We start from the raw sequence: 13,067 nt of genomic DNA on the forward strand, positions 1-13,067 counted from the left end.
ACTTTCATGGTTCGTGGGACATCCTGGACATCTTTGTAGACTGTATCTTCCTGTCTCTTCAGTATCGAATCTTCAAATCCATCTTTCTCTGCTCAATGAATGGATCAAAATAATGAAAAGTAAAGTTGTCAACCATTAACATTAAGACCCCCCCCCCCACAGTTCATGTAATATCGTCTTCAACTTAAATGCTCCTCTCGGAGTCAAGAATCCAAACCAAACAATTTCAGCCCGCCTTTCTTCCTTGTTCTCCGATGACGGAGTTAAAACGTTTATCAATTGTGAACCATTTCAAAGTTAAACAAAAACATTTCTATTTAAAGAATTAGTGACTTTCATCAACATTTAATTGTCAATCTTTTCAGAAGTTTTAATGTATAAAAAGCGTCTTCGGACTTTTCGACAGATAGTCCCACGAATAGGAAAATAGATCGTAAGAATCTTTTCATTATAAATTTGTAAACCCTGTAATAATTATTTATCATTATTCATTTCGTTATTTTTTTTAGGAAATAAAGAGTTTTCTGCATTATCGATTTTGATTCGTGGATTATACCTTGTCTATCTGTTCATCGTCAGAATCTTGTTCCTTTGCGACAACAAAAGTATCCATCAGCAAGTAAAATAGGAATCTATAAATGTAGTATAGTAATATCTATTTGTTTGTTTTCATGTATGATCATAACTCAGGAACCCCTTTACCGAGTTGCCTCAAATTTGGTTGAGAAATCCGTTAGGTTAGAACCTAAGGAATGTTTTTAGTTCATGGTTTAAAAGTTCTAAACGGGTAGGTCTACTTTTATATAGAGATAACTTAGTTTCCAGGTAAAGCAGGGTTCCCAAGCTAGTATCAGAATAAAATGAATGAAAAAGACGTGAAAAAAATCGAATTAAAACTCTGATAAAAGAATAAAAGACGTGATTGGGTTGTTACTACATTTATTACGTTTACACATCCTGACTAAATGATTACAATATACGGTATCACAGCCCTCTGAGAAATCTACTCGTCTGATTGAGATTTTCATCTTTCCTTTAAATCACAGCTTTATATNTAAGGAGGGGGAGGGGGGGGTTACGTTGAACAAGTAACCTTATTCTTTTCTAGATATTTCATTACAAATTCATCAACTGTATAAATTTGAGCTTTTTAAAATGAATATTTTAAACGGATGAAAATGGTGTTTAAGATATCCGATCACCTTAAACACATTTTGTGCTTTCAACTTAGAAGAGTAGATTTGAGAAAGAATAAATGAAAAACAGGTTTTTATGCAAAATAATGCATTTATGACGACATTTTAACAACATATATGATTATGGTAGCTAAAGGATAGGATTTACAATGTTAACCCTCCCTGGTAATCAACATTCAATTAAAAGCTATTTCATTTTGCATTGGTTGCCGGAAAACAAAAACATTTTAAAAAAGTGTACAACAAGTATTTACTATACCAAAGTTTAGGTGAAACATAACATCTATTAACTGTATTGGGAGAAATAACAGCTGTCCCAACTATATCTACTAGTTGTCCCAATTGTTTACATAAAATTGGAACAGCTCGTCACTTTTCTGTTTAAACAGCTGTCCTAACTGTTGTCTACACCCTGTATCTATTAAGCACAAAATTTCATAAATAAAATGCACAACTATTCATTTCATGGCGGGGGTTTTCAAGCAGACCCTCTAGAAGGGTCGTCTTTAATCTTCATATATAAATAATCTTGATGTAGTCTTGTGATATGACTAGGACAGGACATGGTTGTCCACCATTTTAATCTTTCTTCACAAACACAGTTGGGGTAAAGATAAAGTGTTCGATCTTCTTCATGTATAATAAATAGGGTTTACAGTATAAAAACTTTGGTAGCACTATTGTTTCTTTCCTCTCTCACTTCGGGGAATTTCTAAATCTAATCTTGATGCTTTCGTCTGTGACGATTCTTTCGGCCTCGTTGGCCGAATTTATTAAACTCGCGATTGGTTGGGTCAAGAGCTAGGAATGGAAACTTGTCAATAGATTGTATTTCTGTGACCTCGAATCCTCGAACCATACCGGATCTGAGTAATTCGGCAATCTCGGACGGGCTCCAATCTCCGGTACCGGAGAAACCACGTTTGATGATCTCCTTCTCCCGAATCCAGGCCTTGTTGATCGCTAAACCTGAGAAGGTTTTCAGGAGCTCTGCTCTGTATACTGTTGGCAGATTTCCATAGAGAACTCGGACTTCGAACTTGTCGTTTACAATGCTAAGTTCTTTTCCGATGTCAATTTCTTTGTGTGAGACCGTGAATTCTCCTGCTAAACGGCGGACAGTGTCACTGTCAAGAGAAAACCGGTTTAAGTTAGGCTTTACAAAGTAGTAAACTGACTTACTGGAGTCTGTGAAGCTAGTATCCAGGTATATAGAGTTATTAAGAACCGACTCAAATATCTTCTGAACTACACTGTTCTGAACCTCAACAGGGTTTACCAGAGCTGTATCGGAGTTGATCACGGAGAGGAGGAAACCCCGTCCAAAGTTTGGAGGAGAACTGAAGAATTTAGGAATTAGTTCTACCCGCCTTGTGTTAACAACTTCAGGAACTGGGTGGATAAAGCAGAGATCTTGAAGATGAGCTAAAGCATTATCAACTAGAGAATCCGTCTCCGATATGATTTTGTGAGCTGGGAAGAGCGAGGTGAGGGTAAGCTGATGGAAGGGTTCAGGTTGAGTCTCTACTCTAGATTTAGCAGCGTGAAATATTTTCTCAACATCAAATCCGTAAAGTTTGGCCCAGCTAGACATGCTGGTCAAATACTCAGTTCCTACGTCTGGCCTGTTGGGATTGTTATTCTTGAATCTGTAGATAAACAAATCTGACGGAGTCATGATCTTGTTCAACATGTTAGACCAGTCCGGGTTCAACCACTGGATTATTCTACTGCTGTAAACCCGTCCTTTTTCCAGCAGAAATTTACCATGTTTGCTTGCAATCCTACCTTGGAAACCAATAGGAATGAATATATTGGAATTACTATCATCCGTCACCGCCCCGAAGGGAGAGTATTTTAGTCTCTTTATTACATTTCCATTTGGCTGGAAGACAAGGACTGGAGACCCAAATTGATCACAAGCAACATAATTAATCTTGTCAGTGCTCTCAATCTGAATCAAATGTCCGTTATTATCATATGTTAGTTTCTGAGTATTTTCGTTCTTATTGTTGATGTAAGTAATCTGATATGGATGGAGAGGGTTGGTGTAGAAGTATTGTGAGCTACCCCCTGCAGAATCCGTCCAACCAACCAGACGGTTCAGATGATCATAGTAGTGTCGAACCTTGATTTCATTCTCATTGATGTATTCAGTAAGTTGTCCGAGAGCGTTGAAGAGGAACCTCTCATTGTCTATGGCCGTCACAAATCCACTCGTATCATAAACAATCTTCATGCTTCCACAGCTCTCTATCCTGTCTCCTGGTCCATAGATAATAGTATCTCTCCTTGCATCCTTGCTGTGCATTATCATATTACCATTCTCATCGTAATCACAATCATAGTTGGTATTTCCCCAGGATTTATCCAGCTGTTGGTCCACTGTGTAGGAATAGCTAACCTTTTCCGTTCTACCGTTCTCATCAATGATGGAAGAATGATGGAGCAGGTTTTCATTATTGTACTCGAACTCAAATCCAAATATTTGTTGCCTCTTCACTTTGTAGAGTATCCTCTTAATATTTCCATATCCATCCAGCTCCGTGATTTTCATAAAGTTTCCATTCAGGTCCTGAATCTCTGTTCTATTGAAACCAGATTTTCTAATCTGGAAACTGTCAACAGCCTGGAGGGTTCCAACATTCTGATCATAGCTCCAGGTACACTCTGGAGCTGCTCTTTCTCTCTTGGAACCGGAAGAGAAGCTGACCTTAGCGGGGCGTCCTGTTCCGTCCCACTGATACTTGATAACAGCATTCTCAAAATCTACACTGCCAACAAACCTTAGTTTCTGCTCCTTCAACCATTCACTGTGATATTTTCTTTTTTCACGAATATCCAGGTTTGTCTGACTGATGAAAATGGATTCAATGAGTCCTGATTCTGGTTCCTGAGTAAACTCAATCTCCGTTTGTCCAGCAAATATACTTTGGAGCTCTCCTGAGTTTGTATAGATGTAGGAAACCTGCTCATTTCCGGGATACTTCACAGATTGGAGAAATCCGCGAACATTGAAAATTACTGAATAGGGTTGTGTGCTCCAGGGAGCAATATAGCTCCAGCGGATACTTCCGATATCGGGGAGAATATTCCAACTGTGAATATGTCCTCGGGGTGTTGTTATGGATTTTACTGCACCAGATTTACCCTCATAATCTATGAGAAAAGTTGCTCCATTCCCTGTTCTAACTTTAAATGGTATTGTCTCCCGATCTTTGTATTCATATGATAGAACGGTTCCATTACCCCGGATCACTGTGGCCAGACGTCCGTTTTTGTCGTATGAATAATTTTCCTGGATTTCCCCTCTCTGCCAGTGTTCCAAGTGTCCAAACCTGTCATACCTCTGGGATACAGTTGCCCAGCCACCGTGACCGAGGGACGGGGCGGCCCAGGTGATGGGCCGAGAATTCTCATCATATTTTATCTCCAGAAGTTCTGTTTTGTCAGGAAGGTAGAGCATCTCTCTTCTCTGCAGCTTGTCATATGCAACAAGAAGCAGGTTTTCTCCATTAACTCTGAGTTTCTTATTGATACCGAGTAGTTGCTTGTCATGTCCACTTGTCTGCAGACTCAATTCCCAATCAATCTTACTAATGAGATTTGAACCCGACTCTACCCGCATTTCTCCGATCATAGGATAGCTGTCTCCAATGATGGGATGACTGTGACTGATAACCGGGTGGGTTATAGTTGCGAGGGTTAGTTTTCGCTCCCCATTCTTAACCTCAACTGATTTATCAGAGAGAATTGAGGTTTCCTTTCTCCTTAATCCGTCCAGAGAGAGCTCAATAACTTTGTTATCATTGACATTTAGAACAGTTTCACCGACCTGAATGTTTCCACCATGAGAAGTTAAATTAAATGTAAGGAAAGTTATCTCTCCTGAGGGGGAAACACTCTGTATCAAACGTCCATATTGGTCGTATTTAAACATATATCCATAGTTTTGACTGTCTAGTTTGCTCTGCAGTAACCCAGTGGTGGAGACATAATGGAACTCTGCACTGTAACCTTCAGGTGTATCAAATGCTTCCAAGTATCCCATTCTATTCACCTTAACTGCATGCTTTTGCCCATTGGATGTTTGTAGTGCAGTCACCTGTCCACTGTAATCCCGTAGAATAGTTAGTTTTCTGCCGCTAGAGTCCGCTATAGTCACCAGCTTACCCGTAGACGTAGTCTGACTGTACTCCATACTGTAGATCAGAGATTTTGTGAGAAGGTCCTTGGTCAGAATATGCTGACCAAACCTGTTGAACACATAGAGCTCCTGACTGTCTGGGTCTGGAACCTCGAAGACCTCCTCCTCCTCGTTAGTTGGCATGTGGGATGCAACAGTTCTAATCCTGAAGTTTCCTTGATCTGCAATATAAAGCTTCCCATCAGGACTAACTGCAATAGAACTTATAGCACTAAATCTTGTGGAAGCCGCAAGATGAGAGTCAGGATCAAAGCACTTGCAGTTAGAATCTCGGCAATTACAATTAGAATTTTTTCCACCAATCGTTTCAATTTTATTCTGCGCAACTCTCCTCACGCGATTTATCCTCTGAGAATCGCTCTCTGCTATATAAAGCTCTCCCCTAGGACTGAAACTGATGGATTGAGGTTCAATAAGAGCAGAACTTTGTGGAGAATCCTCCTGATACTGACTAGGATGGCAGTGTAGAGGTCGACCCGCAGCTATCTGAACCCTTCCATCCTTAGTTAGACTCAGTACCATACTATCATCAATAAAATGGAGGGTTCCGTCCAGAGGATTAATCGCTAGATCTGTCGGCCAGTTGAGCTGGACGTCAGCTAGGGGAACGGCTCCGGAGCAGGGCAGAGGTTTCCAGGTTGACCGATGGTTCTGGTGTCCCACCAAGGTAGAGATTATACCAAACTCATCCACTACCCGGATATTGTTCCCGTCTGCTATATACACTCGGCCATCTGGTCCAACAGCAATTCCTGAACAACATATTACTTGTTAGAAAAAGGAATAAAAATATATTTTCTAGAAACTGGAAAGCAAGATGAATTTATAAATCAAAAGGTTTAATTCAAACTGAATTTGATACAAGATGAGAGAGGAAGGACTGAAGGAAGAAAATTAGATTTTCTACCTCTGGGATATTACAAGAGTTATACACAACACAACTTTAACATACACATCACAACAACACAACAACAACAAAAATAGGGAGGGGGGGGGGGCAGCAGCGATCAACAAATGTAACAAGTAGGCCAAACTATTTAACAACAGCAAATTCCAAAAAACATATAAACTGCAGAACTATTTTTCAATTTTGAAATGTAAAATCTAATAAAAACGACAAATAAACATAAAAAAGTGCATTATCTAACACAAGCACAGGATATTTCCTTCCAAACTGCAATGGCCGACACAATAGGGAAAACAATATGACATGATAGAACTAAAATACTAGAGAAAAATACTACAGAATTGCCCATTAAGAATTTGAGTTTGCATGGATTGAATTTAGTTAAAAATGAACCTTTAGGATAGGATAGTTTAGCTAGTTCTGCCTTCCCACCATCTCCACACTCTCCTACATCTCCAGGTAGACAACGTTCACCAGATCCAATAGCAGGAGACCAGTTCCTGGATAGACAAATAGACATATAAGACAGATAACAAAAATAATATGTAAGAAGAAATTATATATATAAAGACTGTTAACTAAGAGATCTAGATTAGAAAGTAAAGGCAGAGAAGAAAGAAAGTATAGATGAAGAAAAGAAAGGATAGATCAAGAGAAAGGACAGATTAGTGAGGAGAAACAAAAATAGATGAGGAGAGATGAAAAATAGATGGACATTAAGAAAGGATTGACGAAAAACAAGGAAACCGAAAGGATAAAAGAAAAGGAAGAATAATACTAGGAAGGATAAAAGAAAAGTAAGAATAATACTGGAAAAGATAAAACAAAAAATAAGAATAATACTGGGAAAGATAAAAAAAAAAGAATAATACTGGGGAAGAAAAATAAATTAAAGAAGAATAATACTGGGAAAGATAAAAGAAAAGGAAGAATCATACTGGGAAAGAAAAATAAATAAATAAAGAATAATACTGGGCTAGATAGAGGGTGAATAGAAAGACAATACTGGGGGAAAAGAGAGAGAAGAATAACACCGGGAAAGAAAAAGAAATAAAGGAAAGAATAATACTGGGAAAGATGAAAGAACTGTAAGATTATAGATGTGGAAAAGTTTGAGAGTGTAAAGTGTAGAGGGTGAGATAAGAATAGGAGAAGAATAGAACTATTCCTTGGAAAATTTTAGTTCTAAAATCATAAAATAAAATAATAGAAGTATAATGAGTTAGGGAAACTACACTGGAAGGAAGAATTGAGGGGGAACATTCATGGCTGGACAATAAAAGATAAGATTGGATAAAAATAAAATTAAAGTAAATGGATTGTTCGCTCATTTGACAAAAGGGAAGCCCTCAGGCACATCTTTGAGCGGTGAGATTCTTAGATGTGTTTTAAATATCAAAGGTTTACGCCATCAGGTTGCAAAGAAATCTGAACTAGAAAATTGAGTTTGTGGCAAAAACTCAACTCCTTTAAAGCCAAAATAAACTTTTATCTAAACTAATCTGTGACATTTAATCTCCTTTAAACTTTATGGAAAATGCTGGAAGCATAAATATTGTTAAAATTCCCTGAAATATTTTATAAACAATACAAATTCTGAAGAATTTTTAATAAAATACGAAATTTCTCTCCGAGATGCCGCGTTCAAACAATAAAAATAAAATGCTCACTCAACTATTCACATTTTTAAAATGCCTTCCATTATCCTATATTTCTAAATTTTTGTTTTTAATGAAATAAAGATCCCTTTTAAAAGATGCTTACTCAAGTATTATCATATATAAAATGTTTTTTTTTTTTTATTATTTTATATATAAATATTAAGTTTGAAGATCATTTTGTCATTTTCTTGTATTTAATATGCTGACAAACAAGCTAAGAGACAGAAAATGCTCGGATGTGAAAAGTCTGAAAATAATATTTCCCAAGTTCCCTCAACTATTTATCTGTGAAAATTCTTAGAAAAATGTCCCAACAGTTGACTTCTGCCCTTACGGACAAAACGAGGGGGAAAAGTTTAGAGGGGGGGGGGAGTCTGAAAGGGAAGGATTATTTATATTCCCCCTCGTTTCCGATGGGATGGATGGGTAGTGGTTGCAGCTGGATTTACAATCTGGGATTTTTAACTTTTAGAAAAGAAAAATTTGTATTCCCCTTCCTGTTAAAAATAAAAAGATGTTTGTATCCTGAATCTGAAAAGAGCAACCAATCAAATTCGTATCATACAATATTCAAACTATATTTTTATTTTTTGACAATACATAATTTTGTTAGTTTATTTTGTTGAATAAAAATAAAGTTTTTTTTCTTTTACAAAACTCTGCCTTGTATTCATCCATTTATTCAATGATTGTGTTTAATTACACTTAATTAGATGCACTGATAATTAAATGTTAATTAATTACGTGGTAGGAATGCACGGAATTGGATGGAATTCTACATATGTATTGGATGAATTGAAGAGATGCCCCCCCCCCCTGGATATTACTCTTCTCCTGTCAACCCCCCCCCCCACTTACTCATAAATATCTAGTACGAAAAAATAGTAAAGTGTTTAGAAAATTATTTAATAAAAGGGTATAAGGATATAAAATATCTGGTTGAGAGGATGAATAGATGGATAGATGATAGATAGATAATGATTGATAGATAGATGATAGATAGATAGATGATAGATAGATAGATAGATAGATGATAGATGATATATAGATAGATAGATGATAGATAGATAGATGATAGATAGATAGATAGATGATAAATAGATGATAGATGATAGATATATAGATGAATAGATTAACAGAAGAATGTATAGTTTTATAGAAGGATAAATAAATGGTTAAAAGGATGAAGAGATGGATAGAAGAATAAAAAGATGGATGAATAAATAGATGAGTAAATAAATGGATATAAGTATAAATGGCGGATAGAAGTAAAATCAATATAGAAGGATAAATAGATGGTTAAAAGGATGAAGAGATGGATAGAAGAATAAAAAGATGGATGAATAAATAGATGAGTAAATAAATGGATATAAGTATAAATGGCGGACAGAAGTAAAATCAATATAGAAGGATAAAATTTAAGAATATAAGAATGAATGTATTGTTGAATTTACTCAAATAGTCTCCAATAAATATGATATCTTACCTCTCTACATTTCCAGGTTTCTCTACACTCTTCAGCTTGATGATTATGTACAGGTCTGGTACAGCTATGTACAGTGTCTGTCTGTGTTCCAACTCCTGGGTGTATGTACGGTGTGCAAGATGGTTTCTGTATCCAGTCCGGGTTGTACTAAAACAAGTTATTATGTTATTAAACAAAGGAACTGATTAACTCAACTCAAACTCTAATTTTCTAATCCTTAAATCTATGATCGTAGATTTTTGATATTTCAAACTATGAATTCTTCTAGATTAAACAGACAAAGTTTAAATATGAAAGGTTTACATAAAAAGGTTGCAAAGGTATAAGGATTTGAAAATTAAAGGTTAAGGTTCCTTTCATTTAAGAAATTATTTCTATCTCTCTATCATTTTTTTAAAATTTTAATAAAGAATTATTTAATAAACGTTTTTGATTTTGATTGTGATACTTATTTAATTAATGAGGATTAATTAAACTAAAGACATTTTGAGCTTAATCAATTATAAGGAACAATCAGATATTAACATTTCTCATTAGTATTGAGGCTGAAAACATTTATTAATAATAATTAATTAATATTCTGATTATAACTGTTCAAATAAATATTTCATGAATATACATAGTCGTGATAGATTTACATACAAATTAAGAAACAGACTAACACCTAGACTCACGGTCACAAACAATCAGACAATGGGAGGGTCAAAGCCCTGACAAATTGAAGATCCTTGAGAGATGGAGTCTCAAGATCCTAGGTTGGGTCTAATGTAGGAGAGAGGAGAATGGATATTTGATTAACTAAACGAGTGTATATACATTTATCTATATATCTATCTATATATATATATTGTAAGGAAGGGGTGTGGAGGGGGATACAATCTACCAGTAAAAAGTTTCCCTTCTTGTTTAAATTCTGAGGATGTAAGAGGTGGGGTGTAACGACTGAGAGATGATTTTATAGTTACATCATTTTTAAAAAGTTTGATTGAACCCATTATGGGATAAAAATGTGAGACCATTATCCAAACTTACATTCCCCCCTCTTCTGTTAGATACATGTTTGTTTTTGGTGTATTCCTACTGTTTATTTATTATTGATTTTTTACTATTCATTTGTGTTTTAATAGTTTATTTATTTACTTACTTTAGCTGGAGGAGTGTTGTCACCTCTCCCTCGGGACTAATTCGTCGAACCAAACTATGATCGACGATAAACACAGAACCATCGGGACCGGCAGCGATCGATTTCGGCGACAGGAGAGCTTTTCCGGCAACGGGTCCGTTGCAGTTAGAGCAGTCGACATCCCTAGGTTGACCGGTTCCCATGTAATTAGTGACGACAAGGGGAGTATACTTCAAGTAAATGTTGGTTCCATCTCCTTTCTGCAGGATACCTTCGTGATAGTTGTACTTGTGGTGTACATTCAGGTTCCAGGTTCCAATATCTGATAGAACCATGTCATGTCCTCCAACCTTGGTGGTCAGTGCTATCCAGACCAGGTCACAGCTACTATACTCATATCCAACCTAGATAAAAGGTTATAGGTTGAAAGATTAAAAAATGAAGAAATTTATACATGTAATCAGCTCCTTTAATCGATTAAAGTTACTTTATTCCAAACGTCAAATTATTAGTTAAATTAAAACTTCAGCATTATCATGATGTTTTGAAGTATAAAAAGAATTAGATATTTTATAACTGGAAAACAAGTCTGTGCAATCCCAAGAATTAATGCATAATGAAAGGAAGAAAGGGGGGGNGGGGGGAGTACAAGAAAATGGTGCAGCATAAACAAATTAAGCTTCGTAATACTAATCTTGGTAATAAAGGTTTATTAAAGTTTAATCTTTATTAACGCAGGTTTAATAAATCTTGAAATTATATATCTAATTAAAAAATTATAAATCAAATATTGTGAAGCTTAAAAGTAGGATTTTTACTTTTAAAATAAATGTACAGTTTATGCATTCGGGTACATACAATAAAATATACTTTTTATTTTGCGGATTTCTTAAACAACTGAAGAAAACACATTTGTACGACTCCCCACTTCATTTCGATAAAAGAAAAAGAGCCTAGGAAAATGGCCACTATTTCACACCGCACGGAAATTGAAATCTTGAGATATTTTAGAAAATATATAGACAGACAGGGAAATAGGAAAAGGACTATTTAGTGGGATTTACAGGCAGAAAATGGAAATAATATTAAGTAAAAAAATGGTAATAAAACCGAAAACCAAAAAAAGATACATCAAAAAACATAAGAAGAAAACAGGAGAAATGACTATTAAGAGAAAAAATTAAAATATAAAGTATGTAAGATACAATATACATACAAAGATACATGACCCCATAAAATATTGAAAATAAAGTACAGGGTCATTATCCCAACTACTCCCTGCATACAAATTCAGGCATTATGCATACTTCAATTATACAGATAGAAATACAGATAGATAGATATTTTTTTTGGAAAGATTGTAAAAATCAAACTAAATTTACTTTAATTAAGGAACAATAGACAATAGATATACGGAATAGTTTTATAAATTCAGAGCAATATTAGGATATCAAATATTCTTCTTTCTTTGAATATATTGAGTTTTACTGATTTAAGTGTTTGTTAATTTTTGCGTTTTGTTTGTTTGCATAAGAATTTGTTTGTTTCTTTTACGCTTTTGTATGACATTTTTGCCATATATTTTGTATTTTTTTAAATCACATTAAAAAAAATTTTGTTTGTTTGTTTACCTTTATGTTTGCTGTAGTGACTCCATAAACCCTCTGCCTGTACACGTTTAGCCTATCCCAGGCGTAAGTGTACTGCAGGTTAGGATCAGCCTCAAACAGCTTATCCTCTTGTACACCTAGGTACAAAATCATGTACATGCAAATAGATGAATGGGATAGATCAAAGATATATGCATAAAGTTGTTATAAATGGGTAGAATGGATGATGGATGGATGAATGGATGATGAATGTATTGATTACTGAATGAATGAAGGAATGAATAGATAGATAAATAAGACAAAATACAATTGAGTGTTTAAGGTCCATATTACTAGCTGAAGACTGAAATTTAAAAAAAAATTTATGATATCATTCACCTACAATTGATAGATAGATAGATAGCAACGGGTTTGCTTATAATACCTATGTATGAAAGTAAGTAAGCTATAAATGCATAATATGTATATATACGTCCATATAACTGGCTTGATTAAGACAGATATTTATATTTATAGATACACGTGCCAATATATTCGCATTATTAACTTAGATAGATAGACGGATAGATATAAGTATATTCAACATAGTAAAAGCACAAATAATAATAAATAGTTGTTAAAAAAATTTTAAGTTATGGAAATCAAAAAATATCGGAAAATTATTAAAAATGAAATGTTCCTTTGCCTAGAAAAGATAATTGATTTCTATTTTAAACATTTATCAAACAAGCTGCCAACAGATATGAAAAACAGTAACAAATTAGAAAGGTTGATTCAGGGGGGAGTGGAGATAGAACCAAACACAAGGATATAATGGAGGACGGATAAATCAATTAAAAGATAGATAAATGGATATTAAAAGGAAGAGAGAATTTAA

The 13,067-nt window shown here is 35.0% G+C and overlaps 1 protein-coding gene across 9 annotated transcripts in view; it reads right to left on the minus strand.

Moving 5' to 3' along the window:
• Nucleotides 1–922: 922 nt before the first annotated feature.
• LOC111701328 (teneurin-m) overlaps nucleotides 923–13,067 on the minus strand; it is an 81,863-nt gene continuing 69,718 nt past the window's right edge. For 4 of the 9 annotated variants that reach the window (XM_023472571.1, XM_023472572.1, XM_023472569.1 and 1 more), the window contains 5 exons: nucleotides 12,212–12,327; nucleotides 10,602–10,984; nucleotides 9,458–9,604; nucleotides 6,704–6,810; nucleotides 1,056–6,155 (listed from right to left, as the gene is read on the minus strand). In XM_023472571.1, coding sequence (XP_023328339.1) covers nucleotides 1,915–6,155; nucleotides 6,704–6,810; nucleotides 9,458–9,604; nucleotides 10,602–10,984; nucleotides 12,212–12,327 — 4,994 coding nt within the window. In that variant the 3' untranslated portion in view covers nucleotides 1,056–1,914. Of the gene's footprint in view, nucleotides 1,034–1,055; nucleotides 6,156–6,703; nucleotides 6,811–9,457; nucleotides 9,605–10,601; nucleotides 10,985–12,211; nucleotides 12,328–13,067 lie in introns of those variants that run through there. The other 5 variants (XR_002765181.1, XR_002765180.1, XR_002765179.1 and 2 more) reach the window with 5 other exon arrangements.

Source organism: Eurytemora carolleeae, unplaced genomic scaffold (genome assembly GCF_000591075.1).
Source record: "Eurytemora carolleeae unplaced genomic scaffold, Eaff_2.0 scaffold118, whole genome shotgun sequence".
NCBI lineage: Eukaryota > Metazoa > Arthropoda > Copepoda > Calanoida > Temoridae > Eurytemora > Eurytemora carolleeae.